The sequence below is a fragment of the Aquarana catesbeiana genome, linkage group LG01, assembly GCF_042186555.1.
Source record: "Aquarana catesbeiana isolate 2022-GZ linkage group LG01, ASM4218655v1, whole genome shotgun sequence".
Taxonomy (NCBI): Eukaryota; Metazoa; Chordata; class Amphibia; order Anura; family Ranidae; genus Aquarana; species Aquarana catesbeiana.
In genome coordinates this window covers 376,077,276-376,099,778 of record NC_133324.1, presented here as the reverse complement: position 1 = coordinate 376,099,778, position 22,503 = coordinate 376,077,276, and the positions used below count along the sequence as shown (strand labels likewise).

At 45.7% G+C, this 22,503-nt stretch overlaps 1 protein-coding gene across 1 annotated transcript in view; it reads right to left on the bottom strand.

Annotated features, from left to right (window-relative positions):
- Positions 1-16,016: 16,016 nt before the first annotated feature.
- LOC141146928 (uncharacterized) overlaps positions 16,017-22,503 on the bottom strand; it is a 109,629-nt gene continuing 103,142 nt past the window's right edge. The window contains exons 14-15 of the mRNA XM_073633735.1: positions 22,009-22,119; positions 16,017-16,368 (exon numbers count right to left, since the gene is read on the bottom strand). Coding sequence (XP_073489836.1) covers positions 16,242-16,368; positions 22,009-22,119 — 238 coding nt within the window. The 3' untranslated portion in view covers positions 16,017-16,241. The remainder of the gene's footprint in view (positions 16,369-22,008; positions 22,120-22,503) is intronic.

Below are 22,503 nucleotides of genomic sequence, written 5' to 3'. Positions count from 1 at the left end.
GTGGACGGGGTGGGTCTACACTGCTCACCTGTCATAAACAATCCTAACAGGCTACTGGAGGAATTATGCACGCTACACTATCATTACTTACCTCTTTCTGGAAAATGCTGCTTGTCTGGCTCTGTCCTGCTAATCCAGTGGCTTCAATACATTGAGTCACATAGGGGTCAATCAACATAGATAGGCAAATGGAGAAAAAGAACTGGTTTGTACATGAACACCTATTTCAGGATTTATGCACCAAAAAAAAAGTTGTGCGACAATTTGTTACAGCAGTATTAACCAGTTCCCACCCAGGCCAACTCTGACATTTCTCTGTAAAAAAATCTGTATCGCTTTGCTAGGAAATTACTCAGAAATTCCAAACATTTTTTATATATATATATATATATATATATATATATATATATATATATATATATATATATTTTTAGTAGAGACCCTAGAGAATAAAAAAGTGGTTGTTGCAATTTTTTATGTCACAGCGATTTTTCAAACACAATTTTTCTGGAAAAAATACATTGCTCTGAATTTTATTGCCAAAAAACACAATATGAAACCCATTTTTTGATAAAATATAAAGGATGATATTTCGCTGAGTAAACAGATACCTAACATGCCACGTTCAAAATTGCGCATGCTTGTGGAATGGCGCCAAACTGCGGTACGTAAAAATCTCCATAGGCGACACTTTAAAATATTTTACAGGTTACCAGTTTAGAGTTAGAGGAGGTCTAGCTTTAACATTCACAGCGATACCTCACATGTGTGGTGCGCACACCGTTCACATATGCGGGCACGACCTACATATGCGTTTACTTCTGCGTGCGACCAGAAGCGGAGTTCCACCCAAAAAGGGAAGCTCCACTTGTCTGCCTGCTCCCCCCTCCACTGACACTTTTGGCACCTTTTTTTTTGGGGGGGGGGGGGGTGGGCTGGTACCCGGTTTTGACAGGTACCTACTCCCATTTCTCTTTCTAGTTGAGTTTGCCACGGCAAACTCAGCCGAAAGTTCGGCCTCCCTCCTCCTTCCCCTGCAGCTGGCCCAATTAGAGAGCACAGCACGTTTCGTGCATGTGTAGTAGGGAACTGATTGTAAAGCTTCACTGCCAATTTCCCTTAGAGGCAATGGCGGCGACAGCACCCAGTAACCAATTGAAAAATCGGCTTGAGTGAAGACACCGCTGGATTCCTGGACAGGTAAGTGTCCTAATATTAAGTCATCAGTTACAGTATTTGTAGCTGCTGTCTCTTTTATTTTTTTCTGCAGGAGCCTGGAGCTCCTCTTTTTAACTTAAAAAAAAATATTTTTGCACTGTCCCTTTAATTTTCTTTATCACTTTTATTTCTATCACAAGAAATGTATTTCCTCTACCCTGGAAAGCATGAGATTAAAAAAGGAAAAAAAAACATCAATCTCTGCTGTCCAGGAAAAAAAAATGGCAGTGTTTAGATCTGCCAGAGCCTGACGTCGCTTCCAGTCTACCAGGGTCATAGAGATGGCTGGGGACTATCCGGTCCATGGACAGCTCTGTGGTAACCCGCCGCCGCCTCGAGTCCCAGGCTCTCAGATCGCATGGGAGAGCCAGGAGAGGCGTTCTGATCACATGGGAGAGCCCGGAGAGGCGTTCTGATCACATGGGAGAGCCTGGAGTGGGGTTCTGATCACATGGGAGAGCCCAGAGAGGCATTCTGATCACATGGGAGAGCCCGGAGAGGCGTTCTGATCACATGGGAGAGCCCGGAGAGGCGTTCTGATCACATGGGAGAGCCCGGAGAGGCGTTCTGATCACATGGGAGAGCCCGGAGAGGCGTTCTGATCACATGGGAGAGCCCGGAGAGGCGTTCTGATCACATGGGAGAGCCCGGAGAGGCGTTCTAATCACATGGGAGAGACCGGAGAGGCACTCTGATCACATGGGAGAGGCGTTCTGATCACGGAGAGGCGTACTGATCACATGGGAGAGCCCGGAGAGGCGTTCTGATCACATGGGAGAGCCCGGAGAGGCGTTCTGATCACATGGGAGAGACCGGAGAGGCGTTTTGATCACATGGGAGAGCCCGGAGAGGCGTTCTGATCACATGGGAGAGCCCGGAGAGGCGTTCTGATCACCTGGGAGAGACCGGAGAGGCGTTCTGATCACATGGGAGAGCCCAGAGAGGCGTTCTGATCACATGGGAGAGCCCGGAGAGGCGTTCTGATCACATGGGAGAGCCCAGAGAGGCGTTCTGATCACATGGGAGAGCCCGGAGAGGCGTTCTGATCACATTGGAGAGATCAGAGCGGAGAGGCGCTCTGATCACATGGGAGAGCCCAGAGAGGCATTCTGATCACATGGGAGAGACCGGAGAGGCGTTCTGATCACATGGGAGAGACCGGAGAGGCACTCTGATCACATGGGAGAGTCCAGAGAGGCGTTCTGATCACGGAGAGGCATACTGATCACATGGGAGAGCCCGGAGAGGCGTTCTGATCACATGGGAGAGCCCGGAGAGGCGTTCTGATCACATGGGAGAGCCCGGAGAGGCGTTCTGATCACATGGGAGAGCCCGGAGAGGCGTTCTGATCACATGGGAGAGCCCGGAGAGGCGCTCTGATCACATGGGAGAGCCCGGAGAGGCGTTCTGATCACATGGGAGAGACCAGAGAGGCGCTCTGATCACATGGGAGAGCCCGGAGATGCGTTCTGATCACATTGGAGAGATCAGAGCGGAGAGGCGCTCTGATCACATGGGAGAGCCCGGAGAGGTGTTCTGATCACATGGGAGAGCCCAGAGAGGCGTTCTGATCACATGGGAGAGCCCGGAGAGGCGTTCTGATCACATGGGAGAGACCAGAGAGGCGTTCTGATCACATGGGAGAGACTGGAGAGGCGTTCTGATCACATGGGAGAGGCCAGAGAGGCGTTCTGATCACATGGGAGAGACCAGAGAGGCGCTCTGATCACATGGGAGAGACCGGAGAGGCGTTCTGATCACATTGGAGAGATCAGAGCGGAGAGGTGCTCTGATCACATGGGAGAGCCCAGAGAGGCGCTCTGATCACATGGGAGAGCCCAGAGAGGCATTCTGATCACATGGGAGAGACTGGAGAGGCGCCGGTGTGCGATGGGAGGGAGGGGGAATGTCCTTTCCCGCTGCCTATAAAAGTCATCCAGTGGCTAATCAACCGCTAGGATGGCTTTTACACTGTAGGGAATCGGCGGCTGAAAAGAAAGATATCTGGATGATGCCTGTAGCTCCACTTCAAGTCCAGGACTTTATATGACATCCTACGGGCGGGAAGTGGTTAAACCCAAAAGCAAACATTTTATTTTATTTTTATTTAGTTATTGCAGTGAGGAGATACATACTAGCAATATCTATAGGCACCAAGCCAAATAAGAATCTCAGTTGTACATTGCAGTGTCAATAAGAAAGATAATTATTACAGAGAGAGTAGCTCCCAACAAGACCGTTAATACGTATCTGACATAAGAGATTGCGAAAAGTATAAACGCCATATAAACCGCATAAAATGAGAACCCAATCGTTCCAATCAATGTGTACAGAATTCAGAGAGCGTTGGGGCCCCAATTCAAATGGTGCACCTCTGGGCTATGAGGTATGATTAACTGCTCAACGCAGTGTCTTTCAAAAGTAATGTTATTCTTGATATATAGAAACAATACAGGGGTGAACATACCCTCCAAGCGGAAGGTCCAGGGGTAGTGAAAATGCAGGGGAAGAAAAAAAAATTATATTGCAGCTTGCCATTTATTACATGAGGTGGCTGCATTAGTTTTCTTTTTTAGGCTTTTTCTTTTTTCCTTTTTTCACCTGGTGATCAGGGCGGTAAGAGCTTATTTACATTTCACTGGCAATTGACAGGTGCTGAGAAAACTTTGTCGTCTCCTCACTGCATGTTTTAACTCTCTACTAGCCTGCACCACTGCGCTGCCTGCAACTACTATTCAATTTAATGGTGCGCATTCAGCAGGTGATATTGCTCATTGAACACAACATTAGAAATCCTTTGTGCCATAATTCAAAGCATCACAGAAGCGGCACTTCCTGTACAGCTGCCTTTGCATCTTTAGGCAGAGTGGTTGGGGTGGCAAAAACTCTACCGTATTCTTTTACTTACCCCCCATACAATTTTCATCCAGTTTCACACTGACAACGGGAATGAAATGGTGCGAGTTCAGCTGAAGTCGCGCAATTTCATTCCTGCATGTCAGTCCCGACTTCGGGGGCCATTTCAGAGACATCTGTGTGGGTTGCTGCACAGATGTCTATGGAAATCGCACCCAAGGTCCCCAAAAGTAGTACAGAAACTACTTTTGGGACTTCGGCATTTGCGGCGCAGCACCGATTCAGACGGTGCAATTGCCGCCGATTTGGCATGCGATTTGACATATCAAATCGCATGCCAAATCACTCCAATGTGAACCTAGGCTTCCTGTTCAATTTTCTTTAGATTTACCTTTAACTATGTAGTGCAAGGGTCTGCCTGATCAGATACAACTGAAAGTTTTTAGGTGTGACCTCATACTATATGGTTTTGGTAAATCTGAAGGAAAATTGAAAATTGTACAAGAAAATTGTATAATGTTATATTTTTAGCCTAGGTTAGACATATGTGGTGCGGGAAACGCAACGCATTTCAATCGCTCTGGGTTTGCAATCCACTGTGGGTGTCAAAACAAAGTTATCGACAGCCCAAACGGATCATAAACGCAGTGCGGTTTGTCTGCACCGGATCACATGGGACAAAACAACCATGTGATCCAGTTGCAGTGCGGCTCCAAAAAAGGTGCATGCACTTCTTTGGTGTGATGCGGTGCCTTTTCAGCTCATTCATAATGGGCTCAAATGGCACCACACTGAATGGTGCTGTTCCTGTGCTATTCACATGTGGGTTATGGTGTGATGCGGACCAAGCTGTCCGGTAAAAGTGACAGTTAGAGGGATGAGACAAACCATTTAACACTCATAGGAATGGTTACAATGATCAGCTTGTATTTATTTATGTTAATCCTTTGTCCCAAAAGGCAAAAAAAAACTGCTTATAGTTATCATGCACTCGTGAGCTCAAAAACATTGCTTTTACAGGCGTTTGAGCTTCTTTTTATTTCTCTGCCTCTAAAAGCCCTTCCATGTTAGCCTGTGTGTCCATGGACACTGTAGGAGTTTACAGGAGTTTAGAGGCAGAAAAAGAGAAAGAAAAAAAAAAAAACACCAAAGCTGCGTTAAGGAGAGGGATTTTATGATCATAAAAAATGCTCAAAAGCGCCTAAATGCACATAAACACACGTTAGCGGTAGGTACATTAAAGTGCGTTCACATGTTAATACATTCTAATGGCCAGAATAAATGAACATTCTGGCCAATAGAGCGCATTAACACCAAGTGCATACAGATGCAAAAACACAGCCTTTTCCCACTTTTTTCTGCTGCTAAACTCCTGTAGGAGAAAAGGAGTCATAGAAAATATTGTGTGCATGTGGCTATGAAGTGTTATCTGGTCTTCAATTTGTTAGACAAGTCCATCTAAATGTTCTAGTCTAACACTAACCTCTCTCCAAGGGTGTCTCCATTGCGCCTCCATCCAAAATGCTGACACCCTAAGGATCGGTTCACACTGCCGTGACCTAAAAGTCGTGTGACTTCCTGGCGATCTGCTGGCGACTTGAGTACTACTTAGATGCAAATTTAGAAGTGACTTTTGGGAATGCCTTGGTGATCTTCCTGTAATGTCGGATCCAAATCACATCAATATAGATGAGGATCCAACCTGGAGGCAACTTCCATTAAAGTCTATGGGCAGAAGTCGTATAGAAGTGGCCTTGAAGTAGTACAGGAAACTTTTCTAAAGTCAGTAGTGCTAATTAAGACAGCTCCCATTGCCTAACATGGGATTTCACATGTCATGAGATTTGGGGTCTCACAAGTCAGATCCCAAGTCGCAGAAGTGTGAACTGAGCCTAGTACAGGTGTTGTGTTACTGGATGGATCTCCAGGCGAAATAAAGGATAAAAAAAGTTAAAAACATGTACTCACTAGATGAGGAGTACAAAGACAAGTGTGTGTTGCCTACAGTCAAGCATGGTGGTGGGAGAGTCATGGTCTGGGGCTGCATGAGTGCTGCTGGCACTGGGAAGCTACAGTTCATTGAGGGAACCATGAATACTGTGACATACTGAAGCAGAGCATGATCCCCCTCCCTTTGGAGACTGGGCTGCGGAACAGTATTCCAACATGATAACGACCCCAAACACACCTCCAAGACGACCACTGCCTTGCTAAACAAGCTGAGGGTAAAGATGATGGACTGGCCAAGCATGTCTCCAGACCTAAACCCTATTGAGAATCTGTGGGGCATCCTCAAATGGATGGTGGAGGAGTGCTAGATCTCTAACATCCACCAGCTCTATGATGTCGTCATGGAGGAGTGGAAGAGAACTCCAGTGACAACCTGTGAAGCTCTGGTGAACTCCATGCCCAAGAGGGTTAAGACAGTGCTGGAAAATAATGGTGGCCACACAAAATATTGACACTTTGGGCCCAATTTGGACATTTTTACTCAGGGGTGTACTCACTTTTGTTGCCAGTGGTTTAGACATTAATGGCTGTGTTGAGTAATTTTGAGGGGACAGCAAATTTACACTGTTATACAAGCTGTACACTCACCACTTTACATTGTAGAGTGTAATTTCTTCAGTATATGTATATGTTGGATAATAGCTCCCATTGGTCGATTCCATCCTCAGCAGAGGTCATTTGACCTGACGCCTAGGTTTTTAGAGACTTGGCCAGTACAAGAATGGAGCAGCATTTTCTGAATAACTGGCCAGGAACAAGCATGCAGCAAGTTGTGGAAGAATAAAGTGTGCATTCTGGGTCAGATGCTAAGTTTTGAAGCTTTTGGATCAACATGACAGCCAAGTAACCATTCTTAAAAGAAGAGATCGTCCAAGGCAGCCTCCATGTTTTCTCAGTACAGGTTTCCTTCAGTCTCAGTTTCAACCTCCTTTTAGTGAAAACTCACATAAAGCCACCACTGCCCACTCATCATCTTATAGTGAATAGTAAATATAGTGGGGCTTTTTGCTAACATGGTCATTGTTCCATTGCCCATGAAAACCTGTGGTTACTTTTAATACCCATTCAGTTTTAGAGGACTTTGTGTGCGTTCAGCAGTGACACTGCAGGCAATCGCTGGTTGTGTGGAGAGCAGCGACTAACTGTGGCCGCCTGCGACTTGTCACTATAGTGAACGAACCTGGCAGCTGAACCTGGCCACTCCTATCCGCAGAAGATTCCTGACCCTACAGTTTGCACCGGCCCTTATTGCTGGTGTGAATGTAGCCTTGTACATAGGAGTATTGGAGTCAAGATTTTTCACCAGTTAATTAGAGGGAGTGTATGGCATCTGGTAGTTTAAAGGTGAACCTTTTTGTTTATTATCCAGAGGAGAGCAAATACATACAAGGAATAGTTTTAAACTGAAATTAACTGTCTTCTATTTCTTTATTGACCAAGACTTGCGGTGTCCAAGCCACACCCACAGAAACACAGTGATTTCACAGAAATACAACTAAGACACACTCCATAAGTTACCTGACAGTGGAATACCTGGGATATCTGACACCCAGGGACAATCATCTCCCCCCCCCCACCACCATATTCTTACACAATGATTACTGTGACAAATTGTGACCAAATAGCACTTATGAGGGGGGGGGGGCTTAAAAATGCATAGTTGATTCCTCTATTTCTCCTACACATAGCACACATATGCCACAGTCCTTTTATCCACAAATATGCTTTAACCACTTGAGCTCTGGAAAGTTTTACCCCTTCATGACCAGGTAATTTTTTTGCTATTCAGCACTGCGCTACTTTAACTGGCAATTGCACGGTCATGCAACACTGTACCCAAATGACATTTATATCATTTTTTTATCACACAAATAGAGCTTTCTTTTGGTGGTATTTGACAACCACTGGGTTTTTTATTTTGTAATATATAAATGAAAAAAGACTGAAAATTTTGGAGAAAAACACCCAATATTTTCTACTTTCTGTTATAAAACATATCCAATAAAATCTAATTTCTTCAAAAATTTAGGCTAAAATGAATTTTGCTACTTGCCTTTGGTAACGCCAGTGCAGTACAGCATTCATATGACATGTGTGGAGGTGATCAGGGATACTGACTGGTGACAGTATGTAAAAAAAAAAACAAAAAAAATAGGATTTTTTTTCTTAACACTTTTTTCCTTTTTTTTTCCCTTTTTTGTTGTACTTTCTGTTATCAGAGTAGTTCCGTGTCACCATAGTGACACTTTACTACCCTGGGGGGTGATCTGGGATTTTCTTCTTTAGTGTTATTGCTTATACTGTGATGATCACCTAAGAAGCAGTAGTTTTAGCTTTCATGAATGGGATAACATTCATTAACAGCTTGCTTATGGTTGTGATCTGTGATTGGCTACAGCTAATCACATGGTACAAGTAGCCAGATACCATGTGATTGCAGTGGGCCAATTGCAGATCACAACTGTAAGCAAGATATTCATGAATGGAAATCCATTAATGACAGTTTGTTTACATTGGTATCATGTGATCATTATGACCAATCATAGTTATCACATGATGCCTGGTACCTGGTTACAGATAATTGTGATCCAGCAGACACATCACTTCTAACCCGTAACAGATTAAATCATATGCATGTACATGATCCAGCCTGCTCACACCACACGCTCACAGTAAATGTCCTGCGCTCAGTCCAGGAGTGGTTAAAGCCTAAGTGCAGCCCAAAAAAAATAAAATAAAACTGAAGGATCAGCACAAGGGACATAACTGAAAGTCAGTAGGATGTGCCTGTTGTGTTGATGCCTCTTCTTTTAGTTGAAGTCCTCCTTCCATTACATATGTTTCTCTGCACACAGCCTACCTTAAAAATGAACTTCAGGAGTAAAGTACTTAGACTGCAGTGGGCAAGAGCTCATTATGTACAGCTCAGAGTACAGTGTGAAGGGGTCAGGAGTATGAAATAAAAAGCATGTTGTCTATAGTGAAGGGGTCAGGCATGCCTATCACATAGAGTGCAGGGGTCATTAGTGTACAACATTTCACATAGTACAAACAAAATATGAGCCTTCTTCCCCCTACAAAGCCCATATCCCCCACAGTACAGATCTTCCCTAACATCCCTAGATCCTCTTCTACCCCATCTCCGTAGTAAAGAGCCCCCGCCTGCCCAACACAAACCCCTCAGTACAGACCGACCCCCCCACACACACACACACAGAGTGTTAAAATAAAAGTGTATGCACTAAAGGACTCAGTGGTATGGCCAGTGGGCGGATTCAGTGGGACAGCCAGTGGGAAGATTCAGTGGGACAGCCAGTGGGAAGATTCAGTGGGACAGCCAGTGGGAAGATTCAGTGGGACAGCCAGTGGGAAGATTCAGTGGGACAGCCAGTGGGAAGATTCAGTGGGACAGCCAGTGGGAAGATTCAGTGGGACAGCCAGTGGAAAGATTCAGTGGGACAGCCAGTGGGCAGATTTAGTGTGTGAGAAGCGCCACCATTTCTGATGGCTGCCCTGGTGGAAGGTGTGTGTGTTTAAAGCTCTGGCAAGTTTCTAGTAATTTTTTTCTAAGCTGTTAACTACGATCCTAAAAGCGCAAATCACTAACCCAAGCCTGATTCTAAAATCTCGGTCAGTTACTCTGCTGCATAAAACAAGAATCTCATTAGAATCAGTGAACTTGTAAAGCATTTCAGGATCCTGTATATCAGCCCTCCAAATTTCCACTTGCCTGCTCGCATTTGGCGAGAGGAAATAAGTTGAGGGCGAGCATGGAACAAGGTTGCCAAATGTCCGTTACGGACGGCTGCTGCCTGTGAAAAAATATCTCCTGCAGGGGCAGTTCCGAGGCCAGCCTGGGCTCAGACAGGGGGCGTGCAGCTGGGTGTATGGCTGGTGATGTCACGCCGGCGGCGTCTGTTATGAACTACAGGCTACAGCAGGGGCAGCCGGTGTCTTATCGAATTCAGTCCCCTATCATATAGTGTCCTCCCTGTACTGCGCAGGCGCAGTACGGAGGACAAAAGAGACGCCGAAAGTCTCCGAAGTTCAACAGCTGATCGTCAGCTGTACACGGCGCCTGCGCATTTATTCTTACCCTATGTCCAGGATCATTCCCTACTATCCAAGTGGACATAGAGTTAGAATAAATATTTGCCGAGCGCAGCGAGGCCGTGCCCGAAGCGTGGCGAGCGAAGCGAGCCCGCGAGGGGCCCTCTTACACTGCCATCGCTAACAAGTGCCCGAGCGCCGTGTACAGCTGATGGTCAGCTGATCAACTTCGGGCATTTTCGGCATCTCCTGCTCCTCCGTACTGCGCAGGCGCTGCGCCTGCGCAGTACGAGGCGGACACTATTTGATACGAGGACACTATATGGCAGAACAGCCGGCCCGGGAACACGGGGACCAGAGTGCAGAGGTTTCATATGAGTGCCGGCTGCCGCCTTAGAGCTCTGGGCAGTGTGCCCGGAGGAGGCAGAGTACAACGGAGGCAGGGAGCAGAGACAAGACGGAGGTGATACAGCTGTCATCCCCACCAGAGGGTAAGACTGGCTAGTGAGAGGGAGGACTACAAGTCCCAGAGGGCCCTGCGTGCGGAGCAGTGCCAGGGCATACTGGGAATTTGTAGTTCACCAATAATGTCCAATCAGAGTGTCTGCAGGAGCTGTGCTTCGACCCCTTACCTGCCTGTAGAGTGCTGGAACTTGCAGTTCCACATCTGCAGAACAATACCAGGCGGACAGGAGGAGAGAGAGCAGATGGCCGTACGCTGTCCAATCTGATTGCAGATGGCCGTACCCTGTCCAATTTGATTGCAGATGGCCGTACGCTGTCCAATCAGGTTGTACAATCTCCTGAAAGATGGCCATACACTATACAATCAGATTGTACACTCTCCTGTAAGATGGCCCTACACTGTACAATCTCCATTAAAGTGGATCTTCAGTCTCTGGACAGCCTCCTGCACCTCCGGTGCTGGGTAGATGTGCCCATGGCAGAATGAGTTGGCACATCTAGCCACACACAAAGACGGAAAAGTATTAGGGCATAAGGGGGAACTCTGACGAAAAAGAGAAACGCTGTAGACCATAATGTTGGGGGGAATAATGCAGACTCGGATGTAAGGGACAACTTTGTGGACTGTGATGTAAAGGGGAACTTTGGAGTCTGAGGCTTTATGTTAATATTGTTAAAGTTGTTGTTAATAATTATTTTTGTAACTTAATTCTGCATAAAACATTTAACAATGTAATTTCATGAGAGAATTTATGAGGGCGTGGTTAGCGGCAGAATTGGGGACGGGGCAGGGTAGGGGTTGGGTGGGGCAACTGGTGGCAGGTAACTTTTAAAGCCTGGCTAGTAGCTCAGGACTTGAAATTTTGAGGCCTGCTGTATATGCACCATTTAACTATCCCTATTTGAAGAACAGCAGGATTTTACCATTCCCAAGCGTGACACAGCCTTCCTAAGGCTCGCTCATCAATGCCACAACCACAATACGTGATTGCATTTTGATATCACCTGCAGAGATTTCCCAGCATGTTTAAAAATGTATACAAATGATTGAGGATCATTGCCTTTTTACCAGGGGAGCATCCTTTACTGCACAAGTGCCAAAATACACATCTGTCAGGCTAAAGTACAGCAGGATTAGTAATCATGTTATCTGTCAACGTATACCTGGCCTCACATCTTTGAAAATAGTAATTGTCCCATAATATATATATATATATATATATATATATATATATATATATATATATATACACAGTATCTCACAAAAGTGAGTTCACCCCTCACATTTTTGTAAATATTTTATTATATCTTTTCATGTGACAACACTGAAGAAATGACACTTTGCTACAATGTAGTGAGTGTACAGCTTGTATAATGCCCCGTACACACGGTCGGATTTTCCGACGGAAAATGTGTGATAGGACCTTGTTGTCGGAAATTCTGACCGTGTGTAGGCTCCATCACACATTTTCCATCGGATTTTCCGACACACAAAGTTTGAGAGCAGGATATAAAATTTTCCGACAACAAAATCCGTTGTCGGAAATTCCGATCGTGTATACACAAATCCGACGGACAAAGTGCCACGCATGCTCAGAATTTAAATAGATGAAAGCTATTGGCCACTGCTCCGTTTATAGTCCCGACGTATGTGTTTTACGTCACTGCGTTTAGAACGATCGGATTTTCCGACAACTTTGTGTGACCGTGTGTATGCAAGACAAGTTTGAGCCAACATCCGTCGGAAAAAATCCTAGGATTTTGTTGTCGGAATGCCCGAACATGTCCGATCGTGTGTACGGGGCATAACAGTGTAAATTTGCTGTCCCCTTAAAATAATTCAACACACAACCATTAATGTATAAACTGCTGGCAACAAAAGTGAGTACACCCCTAAGTGAAAATGTCCAAATTGGGCCAAAAGTGTAAATATTTTGTGTGGCCACCATTATTTTCCAGCACTGCCTTAACCCTCTTGGGCATGGAGTTCACCAGAGCTTCACAGGTTGCCACTGGAGTCCACTTCCACTCCTCCATGACGACATCACAGAGCTGGTGGATGTTAGAGACCTTGCGCTCCTCCACCTTCTGTTTGAAGATGCCCCACAGATGCTCAATAGGGTTTAGGTCTGGAGACATGCTTGGCCAGTCCATCATCTTTACCCTCAGCTTCTTTAGCAAGGCAGTGGTTGTCTTGGAGGTGTGTTTGTGGTCGTTTTCATGTTGGAATACTGCCCTGCGGTTCAGTCTCCAAAGGGAGGAGATCATGCTTTGCTTCAGTATGTCACAGTACATGTTGGCATTCATGGTTCCCTCAATGAACTGTAGCTCCCCAGTGCCGGCAGCACTCATGCAGCCCCAGACCATGACACTCCCACCACCATGCTTGACTGTAGGCAAGACACACTTGTCTTCGTACTCTTCACCTGGTTGCCACCACACATGCTTGACACCATCTAAACCAAATAAGTTTATCTTGGTGTTATCAGACCACAGGACATGGTTCCACTAATCCATATCCTTAGTCTTCTTGTCTTCAGCAAACTGTTTGCGGGCTTTCTTGTGCATCATCATCATTCATCATCATTAGAAGAGGCTTCCTTCTGGGACAACAGCCATGCAGACCAATTTAATGCAGTGTGCGGTGTATGGTCTGAGCACTGACAGGCTGACCCCCCCCCCCCACCCTTTCAACCTCTGCAGCAATGCTGGCGGCACTCATATGTCTATTTCCCAAAGACAACCTCTGGCTATGACGCTGAGCACGTGCACTCAACTTCTTTGGTCGACCATGGCGAGGTACCTGTTCTGAGTCGAACCTGTCCTGGTAAACCGCTGTATGGTCTTGGCCACCGTGCTGTAGCTCAGTTTCAGGGTCTTGGCAATCTTCTTATAGCCTAGGCCATCTTTATGTAGAGCAACAATTCTTTTTTTCAGATCCTCAGAGAGTTCTTTGCCATGAGGTGCCATGTTGAACTTCCAGTGACCAGTATGGGAGAGCGAGAGCTATAACACCAAATTTAACACACCTGCTCCCCATTCACACCTGAGACCTTGTAACACTAATAAGTCACATGACACCGGGGAGGGAAAATGGCTAATTGGGCCTAATTTGGACATTTTCACTTAGGGGTGTAATCACTTTTGTTGCCAGTTGTTTAGACATTAATAGCTTTGTGTTATTTTGAGGGGACAGCAAATTTACACTGTTATACAAGCTGTACACTCACTACTTTACATTGTAGCAAAGTGTCATATCTTCAGTGTTATCACATGAAAAGATAGAATAAAATATTTACAAAAATGTGAGGGGTGTACTCACTTCTGTGAGATACTGTATATACACACTATATTGTCAAAAGTATTGAGACGCCTGCCTTTACACGCACATGAACTTTAATGGCGTCTTAGTCCATAAAGTTCAATATTGAGTTGGCCTACCCTTTGCAGCTATAACAGTTTCAACTCTTCTGGGAAGGTTGTCCACAAGGTTTAGAAGTGTGTCTATGGGAATGTTTGACCATTCTTCCAGCAGCGCATTTGTGAGGTCAGGCACTGATGTGGACGAGAAGGCCTGGCTCGCAGTCTGCGCTCTAATTCATCCCAAAGGTGTTCTATCGGGTTGAGGTCAGATATCTACTCAAAATAACTCAACACACAGCCGTTAATGTCTAAACTGCTGGCAACAAAAGTGAGTAAAAATGTCCAAATTGGGCCCAAAATGTCAATATTTTATGTGGCTACCATTACTTTCCAGAACTGCCTTAACCCTCATGGGCATGGAGTTCACCAGAGCTTCACAGGTTGCCACTGGAGTCCTCTTCCACTCCTCCATGACGACATTGTGGAGCTGGTGGATGTTAGAGACCTTGCACTCCTCCACCTTCCATTTGAGGATGCCCCACAGATGCTCAATAGGGTTTAGGTCTGGAGACATGCTTGGCCAGTCCATCACCTTTACCCTCAGCTTCTTTAGCAAGGCAGTGGTCATCTTGGAGGTGTGTTTGGGGTCGTTATCCTGTTGGAATACTGCCCTGCGGCCCAGTCTCCAAAGGAAGGGTGGTTCCCTCAATGAACTGTAGCTCCCCAGTGACGGTAGCACTCATGCAGCCCCTGACCATGACACTCCCACCACCATGCTTGACTGTAGGCAAGACACACTTGTCTTTGTACTCCTTACCTGGTTGCCGCCACACCACCTTGACACCATCTGAACCAAATAAGTTTATCTTGGTTTCATCAGACCACAGGACATGGTTCCACTAATCCATGTCCTTAGTCTGCTTGTCTTCAGAAAACTGTTTGCTGGGTTTTTTGTGCATCATCTTTAGAAGAGGCTTCTGTCTGGGACGACAGCCATGCAGACCAATTTGATGCAGCATGCGGAGTATGGTCTGAGCACTGACAGGATGACCCCCCACCCCTTCAACCTCTGCAATACTGCTTGCAGTACTTATACGTCTACTTCCCAAAGACAACCTCTGGCTATGATGCTGAGCATGCGCACTCAACTTCTTTGGTCGACCATGGCGAGGCCTGTTCTGAGTGGAACCTGTCCTGTTAAACTGCTGTATGGTCTTGGCCACTGTGAGTTATTTTGAGGGGACAGCAAATTTACACTGTTATACAAGCTGTACACTCACTACTTTGTCACATGAAAAGATATAATAAAATATTTACACAAATGTGAGGGGTGTACTCACTTTTGTGTGATACTGTATATATACAGTATATACATGATTAGGTTGTCTATAAACTATAAAACCTTTCTGTCTTCTCTTTGTACTGATCCCATTGTAGTCAAAGGGATTTCTAAAAGAATTAAGGACTCATTTAGCACATGTTGTCAGTGCTTTTTTGGATTAAAAATTTGAAGCAGTCAGGGTTAACAGCTATTGTCTGAGGCATATTAATACCTGTTGCCAACGAATCAAAATGCATGTTATATGCATTTTGGTGTACTGCTGTTGACTTTCTATGGGTCTCCCAAGCAGAGCCAGGACAAGGGGTGGGCAGCAAGGGTGGTTGCCCTGGGCGCTGTGGTATCATGTAAAGTGGGGGACACTGCATTGAGAGTTCCTACCTACAAGCTAGTAGGGGTACTGGAGGAGGGGGAATTTTTGTTTGGAGAGAATTTTGGCTTGCAAAGAGAATTTATGCTCTATGCTCTATGCAGATTAGTGCTCTATTTTTTTGGGAATTGAGGGAAGTTTTTTTGCAGACCCATAATGCTCATACATTTTGGGGAGAGGGGGGCACTGTTTGGCCTTTTTGCCCTGGGCACTAGATGATCTTGTCCTGTGTAAATGAGCCCTATATTGTGGGAAACAAAGAATTAAAATACATTCATTTTATTATGCTTGTCAAAAATCATTTTATTAAGAGAAAAATAAATACTAAAGATATAGAGTATAACAAATACAAATTTCCACTTTCCAGTTTTGGCAGCATTTTTCAGGTAACCCAAACAGTTCAGAAGAAAGAATTTGTACAATTGATACAGCATACAAAACACATGCGTATCTGATGCAATACACATAAAAACGGCATACCTTTTTTAGAAAACACAAAAGTGAAAATGAGTCTTAATACAAACAGTAAAAGACTATACTGTAGTAAAAGACTATACTGTAGATAGATCTTCATTCTCCAGAAATGTTTGCAGTTGCTATAGAAAGATCATGAAAAATCTGAAAGGATTTACTGAACTGTTTAATATGTTCAAAATCAGGAGATATGCGACAGCCATAGAGATGGAGTATCTTCAACCTGAAACAACAGTGCACATTGTATTATTTAATGCGCATGTCAATTTATTTGCAACACTGTAGAGAGAAAAACACTACTATATGGAATGGAAAAATTCTCCTAACTGAACTATTAACAATTGGAGCTCACAACAAACTCTATTACAATACCATGGGCCATCAAACTCCATGTTAAAGGTAGACTCACATCATAAGATAATTAGGCAGGGTGAACACTTTTCAGGGCCATTCTTCTTCCTGGGAGGGAAGGGGGGGGGGGTTCAGCCTCGGGCACCTGGAGGAAAATATTTAGTAGTCTCCTCAAGTATAGATTCCACCCCAATACAGTTCCCCTTAGGACAGATCTTTCCCCTAACCATTACAGCCCCCCCAGTATAGCTCATCTCAGGACAGATCTCTCTCCTCAACCAGTACAGTTCCCCCCAGTATAGATCCCCCCTAAACACTCAGGACAGATTTCTCACCTCAACCAGTACAGCTCCCCCAGTACAGATCCCCATCCCAATACAGCTCCCCCAGGACAAATCCCTCTCCCCAACCAGTACAGCTCCCCTTTAGGACAGATCTCTCTCCTCAACCAGTACAGTCCCCCCCCCCCCCCCCAGTACAGATCCCCCAATATAGTTCCACTCAGGACAGATCTCTCACCTCAACCAATACAGCTCCCCCCAGTACAGATCCCCATCCCAATACAGCTCCCCCAGGACAAATCCCTCTCCCCAGCCAGTACAGCTCCTCTTTAGGACAGATCTCTCTCCTCAACCAGTACAGCGCCTCTCAGGACAGATCTCTCTCCTCAACCAGTACAGTTTCCCCCCCCCCCCGTACAGAATCCCCCCCCCCCTCAATTTAGTTCCACTCAGGGCAGATCTCTCACCTCAACTAGTACAGCTCCTTCAGTACAGATCTCCCCAAAACAGCTCAGAACAGAACAGAACCCTCTCCTCAACCAGTACAGCTTCCACAGAACAGATTACACCCCCACCCCAAATACAGTTCCCCCTCGGGACTTCTCTTTCTCATCAACCAGTACGGCTCTCCCCAGTACAGCTCCCCCTCCTAATATAGTTTTGCTCAGGAAAGATCTCTCTCCCCAACCAGTACAGCTCCCCTCAGCACATATCTCTCACCTCAACCAGTATGGCTCTCCCCAGTACAGCTCCCCAATACAGTTCCACCCAGGACAGACCTCTCTCCTCAACTAGTACAGCTCCCCCCAAATACAGCTCCCCCAATACAGTCCCACCCAGAACAGATCTCTCTCCTCAACTAGTACAACTCCCCCAGTAAGGATCCCCCTCCCCAATACAGCTCCCCTTAGGCCATATCTCTTACCTCAACCAGGACAGCGCCTCCCAGTACAGCTCCTCTTTAATACAGTTCCACCCAAGACAGATCTATCTCCTAAACCAGTACAGCTCCCCAATACAGATCCCCATCCCAATACAGCTCCCCTAGAACAAATCTCTCTCCCCCACCAGTACAGCCCCCCAGTACAGTTCCCCTTTAATACAGATCTCTTTCCTCAACCAGTACAGCTCCTCTCAGAACAGATAACACTCCTCAACCAGTACAGTTCCCCCCCAGTACAGATCCTCTCAGGACAGATCTCTCTCCTCAACCAACACAGTCCCCCCCCCCCCCAGTACAGATCCACCCCAATATAGTTCCACTCAGGACAGATCTCTCACCTCAACCAGTACAGCTCCCTCAGTACAGATCTCCCCAATACAGCTCCTCTTAAAACAGAACACTCTCCTCAACCAGTACAGCCCCCCCCAGTACAGATTACCCCCCAATACAGTTCCCCTCAGGACTTTTCTTTCTCATCAACTAGTACAGCTCTCCGCAGTACAGCTCCCCCTCCTAATATAGTTCCACCCAGGACAGATCTCTCTCCTCAACCAGTACAGCTCCCCTCAGGGCAGATCTCTCTCCTCAACTAGTACAGCTCCCCCATTACAGATCCCCCCTCCCCAATACAGCTCCCCTTAGAACATATCTCTCACTCCAACCAGTACAGCTCCCCCCAGTACAGATCCCTCAATACAGTTCCACCCAAGAGATATCTATCTCCTAAACCAGTACAACTCCCCCAGTACAGACCCCCCTTCCCAATACAGCTCCCCTTTAGGACATATCTCTCACTTCAACAAGTACAGCTCCCCTATTACAGTTCCACCCAGGACAGATCTATCTTCTAAACCAGTACAGCTCCCCCAGTACAGCCCCCCCTTATAATACAGCTCCCCTCAGGACAGATCTTTCTCCTTAACCGGTAAAGCTCCCCCCAATACAGTTCCACTCAGGACAGATCTCTCTCCTCAACCAGTACAGCTTCCCCAGTACTAACCCCCCCCCATACAGCTCCCCTCAAAACAGATCTCTTTCCTCAACCAGTACAACTCACCCCAGTACAGATCCCCCCAATACAGCTCCCCTCAGGACAGCCCTCTCTCCCCAACCAGTACAGCTTCCCCACCCACCAGTATAGTATAGCTTTCCTCTAATACATATCCCCTATTAGTTTAGCTCTCCCCCTTCAATAAATCCACTTACCAGACCAGGCATTTTAGAGTGAGGTCCTCGCTTGGCTGTGTCATATAACTGGAGTCAAGGGGCACATAATGAGAGCCTCCTTCCTCTAAACTACCTGCCTGTCTCTGAGTTCTAACAGGTGACCGGAGCAGGAGCTGCAGTGCTTCTGCCGTGCAGTAGCTGAGGAGTTTGAGCCCTATTTATATATGCCATTGACACTTTTTGCCTTCCATGCTGCCTGGCTCCATATAATTTGTAAAGTATAGCCATAGGATTAGGGTTGCCACCTCATCCCTTTAAACTCAAACACATATTAATTACACAGGTTCTGTGGCTGATTAAGGTGGTAATTAAACTAACTTGGTGCCTTATCTATGTAGCACGTCCCCCTAGAGGACTGCTTAGAATTACCTGCTCATCTGTACAGTCATGACCTGGTGAACTTTCCAAGCCACCTGACACTCTGGGTTCAGACATTCTTGTATCACTGTGTGCCAATAATCAAACAACTCAATGTATTTAGGTTCAATTAATATTTTACTTGAACCAATAAATGGGAAGTTGCCACAAGAGGAGGTAATAAATCTGTTTAAGTTCTAGGCAACAGCGCCAACTCAGCAAAAGAATTCCTCCGAAAGACACAAGACAATATTTGAACAATGAGAGTACTATATACATATATGTATATATTTAGATGTAATGTTAGCCCCTAGACAAGTGGTTCTCAACCTTTGTAGTGCCGTGACCCCTTGATAAAATTTCCCAAGTTGTGGGGACCCCTAACAGTAAAATTATTTTTGTTGGTCACGTTTGCTGGCACAGTGGCGGCGTTTGCTGGCACAGTGGCGACAATTGATGGGCACAGTGGCGACGTTTGCTGGCACAGTGGTGACAATTGATGGGCACAGTGGCTGCATTTGGCACAGTGGCAACAATTAAAGGGCACAGTGGCTGCGTTTGATGGCACAGGTGGCGAAGTTTGCTGGCACAGTGGCGACAATTGATGGGCACAGTGGCTGCGTTTGGCACAGTGGCAACAATTAAAGGGCACAGTGGCTGCGTTTGATGGCACAGTGGCTGCGTTTGATGGCACAGTGGCGACGTTTGCTGGCACAGTGGCGACAATTGATGGGCACAGTGGCTGCGTTTGGTACAGTGGCAACAATTAAAGGGCACAGTGACTGCGTTTGCTGGCACAGTGGCGACAATTGTTGGGCACAGTGGCTGTGTTTGATGGCACAGTGGAGACAATTGATGGGCACAGTGGCTGCACAGTGGCGACAATTGATGGGCACAGTGGCTGCGTTTGATGGCACAGTGGCTGCGTTTGCTGGCACAGTGGCGACAATTGATGGGCACAGTGGCTGCATTTGATGGCACGTTTTAATGGGGGTTTTTTTTTTTTTCTGATTTTTTCAGTTTGTTTGCGCCCCCACCACTGATTTATATATAAACGTCCCGGTTGGTTCCTCAAAAGTGGTTATTCCGTGCCAGTGCTAGATATACAAAGTGTATAGCACGCAAACATGTATCTAGCACTGGCACGGAATAACCACTTTTGAGGAACCAACTGGGACGTTTATATATATATATATATATATATATATATATATATATATATATATATATATATATATATATATATATATATATATATATATAAATGTTAAGTACCATAATAAAAAAAATGTTGTCTTTTCAGCTTTTCCTGTGTGTCTGACTTACCAGAAGTCACAGGTGTTCTTCTTCTTCAGCAAGTGATGTTTCGTTGCCTCCCTCTTGATACACTCATCCGCAGCAAGCGGACTTCGGTGGGTGTAAAAAGATGTCCGCTTGCAGACTTCTAAGTCTAAGCCTTACTGCGGACGAGAGTACCAAGATGGCGGGGACGGAGCTTCACTTCTGTGCAGTCCCTCCTCTCCAGGAAGTGACATCTCGCTGGCCGAGACGGACAGACTCCGGCAGTAACTTCGGGTCTGTCTCGGCCAGCATTTGCGACCCCCTGGAGAATCGGCAATCGACCCCCCAGGGGGTCGCGACCCCCAGGTTGAGAACCGCTGCTGTAGACGGATGTTTCAGTTAATTGCTTATACTGCCAAACTAATAAAGTTGGAACCTGGCCAGCCTACACGCTATTCTAGGAAGGGAGAGTGGGTCTAGAGAAGAGTAATATAGGGGCCATAAGTAATGGCAATAAAGTTCACGTTGCAGATCTGATGATCTTCACTGGTTAGTCAGAGCTCATTAACTGTAATCCATTTAGGTGTGGTGGGAACAGTAGATTCCTTGTAGTGAAGAAAGCTAAAGGTGTCTGAGCACAGTGTTCAAATAATGCAATACAAATGTCTGTGCAAAGTGTCTCAATGCAATGGTGGCAAAGAATGGATAAAAGCCAAGCAATTTGCCCTCTCACCAACGGCTAGATCGCTCGGATGTCCTCCGAACAAGAACTCGTGTAGCGACACTCATGCAGCGGATCCGCTGTCTCGATCTCCTGACGTAAAGCTTGCCACACACACTGAAAGGCAGGCGACTGGAGTACTGGAAAGGATGTCCGACCGCAAATAACAAAGTAACAAAGTTAGGCCCCTCAGGCCACGGGTAGGAAGTAAGACTCCATGTGGTAGGCCGTGACCTCTCTCTCCCCGTTGCACAGAGAGGTCCTTCTTGCGTCAGGCCCGGGAGAAAGAGAGCCTCCGCGTAGGCTTCTGTTGCTTTTATAGCTACTCCCAGCAATCTTGAGATGGCAGCAAGGACCCTGGGATATATAGTCCTGGCACACAATCGTGCAAAGCAATTATCTGACGGGGGAACTATTTGTCCCACAATCCTTTTATTTGGCACACAGATATGATGTCACTGGATACACTTATCACTAGAGGGACAGGCAATACCTCGAAATGTTAAAAGGTATGGTGCTTTATGTTTGTAGTCCATATTGCTACATCTACATTAAAACAGACACACAACCTGTGTAATTCATATGTGTTCAGATTTAAAGGGATGAGGTGGCAACCCTACATGGGATGCATGTGTACATTCACAATGACATAAGCACGCTCATTTTCCAAAACATCAGCTACATGCTATTTAGCTTCCATACCTTTTGCAGTTTTTGCAAAGTTTTTCAATAGCATCAGATGTAACTTCCTTGCAGAAACTGAGCTTCAAGCACTCCAGTGAATTATTGCAATAGCTGGCTAGCAAACATACCCTGCAAGAGATAATAATAATCAGTAAACAGGGCATTTAGACTTCACATAAATAGCACAGATGCAGTATAAAGATGAAAATATAATCGATTAAATATATTCATTTTAATGTACTGTACACCTTGAGGACCTTTTCCTGATTAATGCTTTGCCCCATAGAAAGATTAATACCATTAACAATCATTATTTGGATTACGTTTAGAAATGTCCTATAAACACAGGCCAGTCAATACCAGTGCGGATGAGGCCTAAGTACAAAGTATAAACTATGCAGGAGTGGCAACCATAAGAACCCAGCTGGATTGCCTTGGCAGGCAAGGGGGCAGTCTACAAACTTTCATTATACACAGTAATGTGTTAGGCTCATGGGCGTAGCATATGGGGTT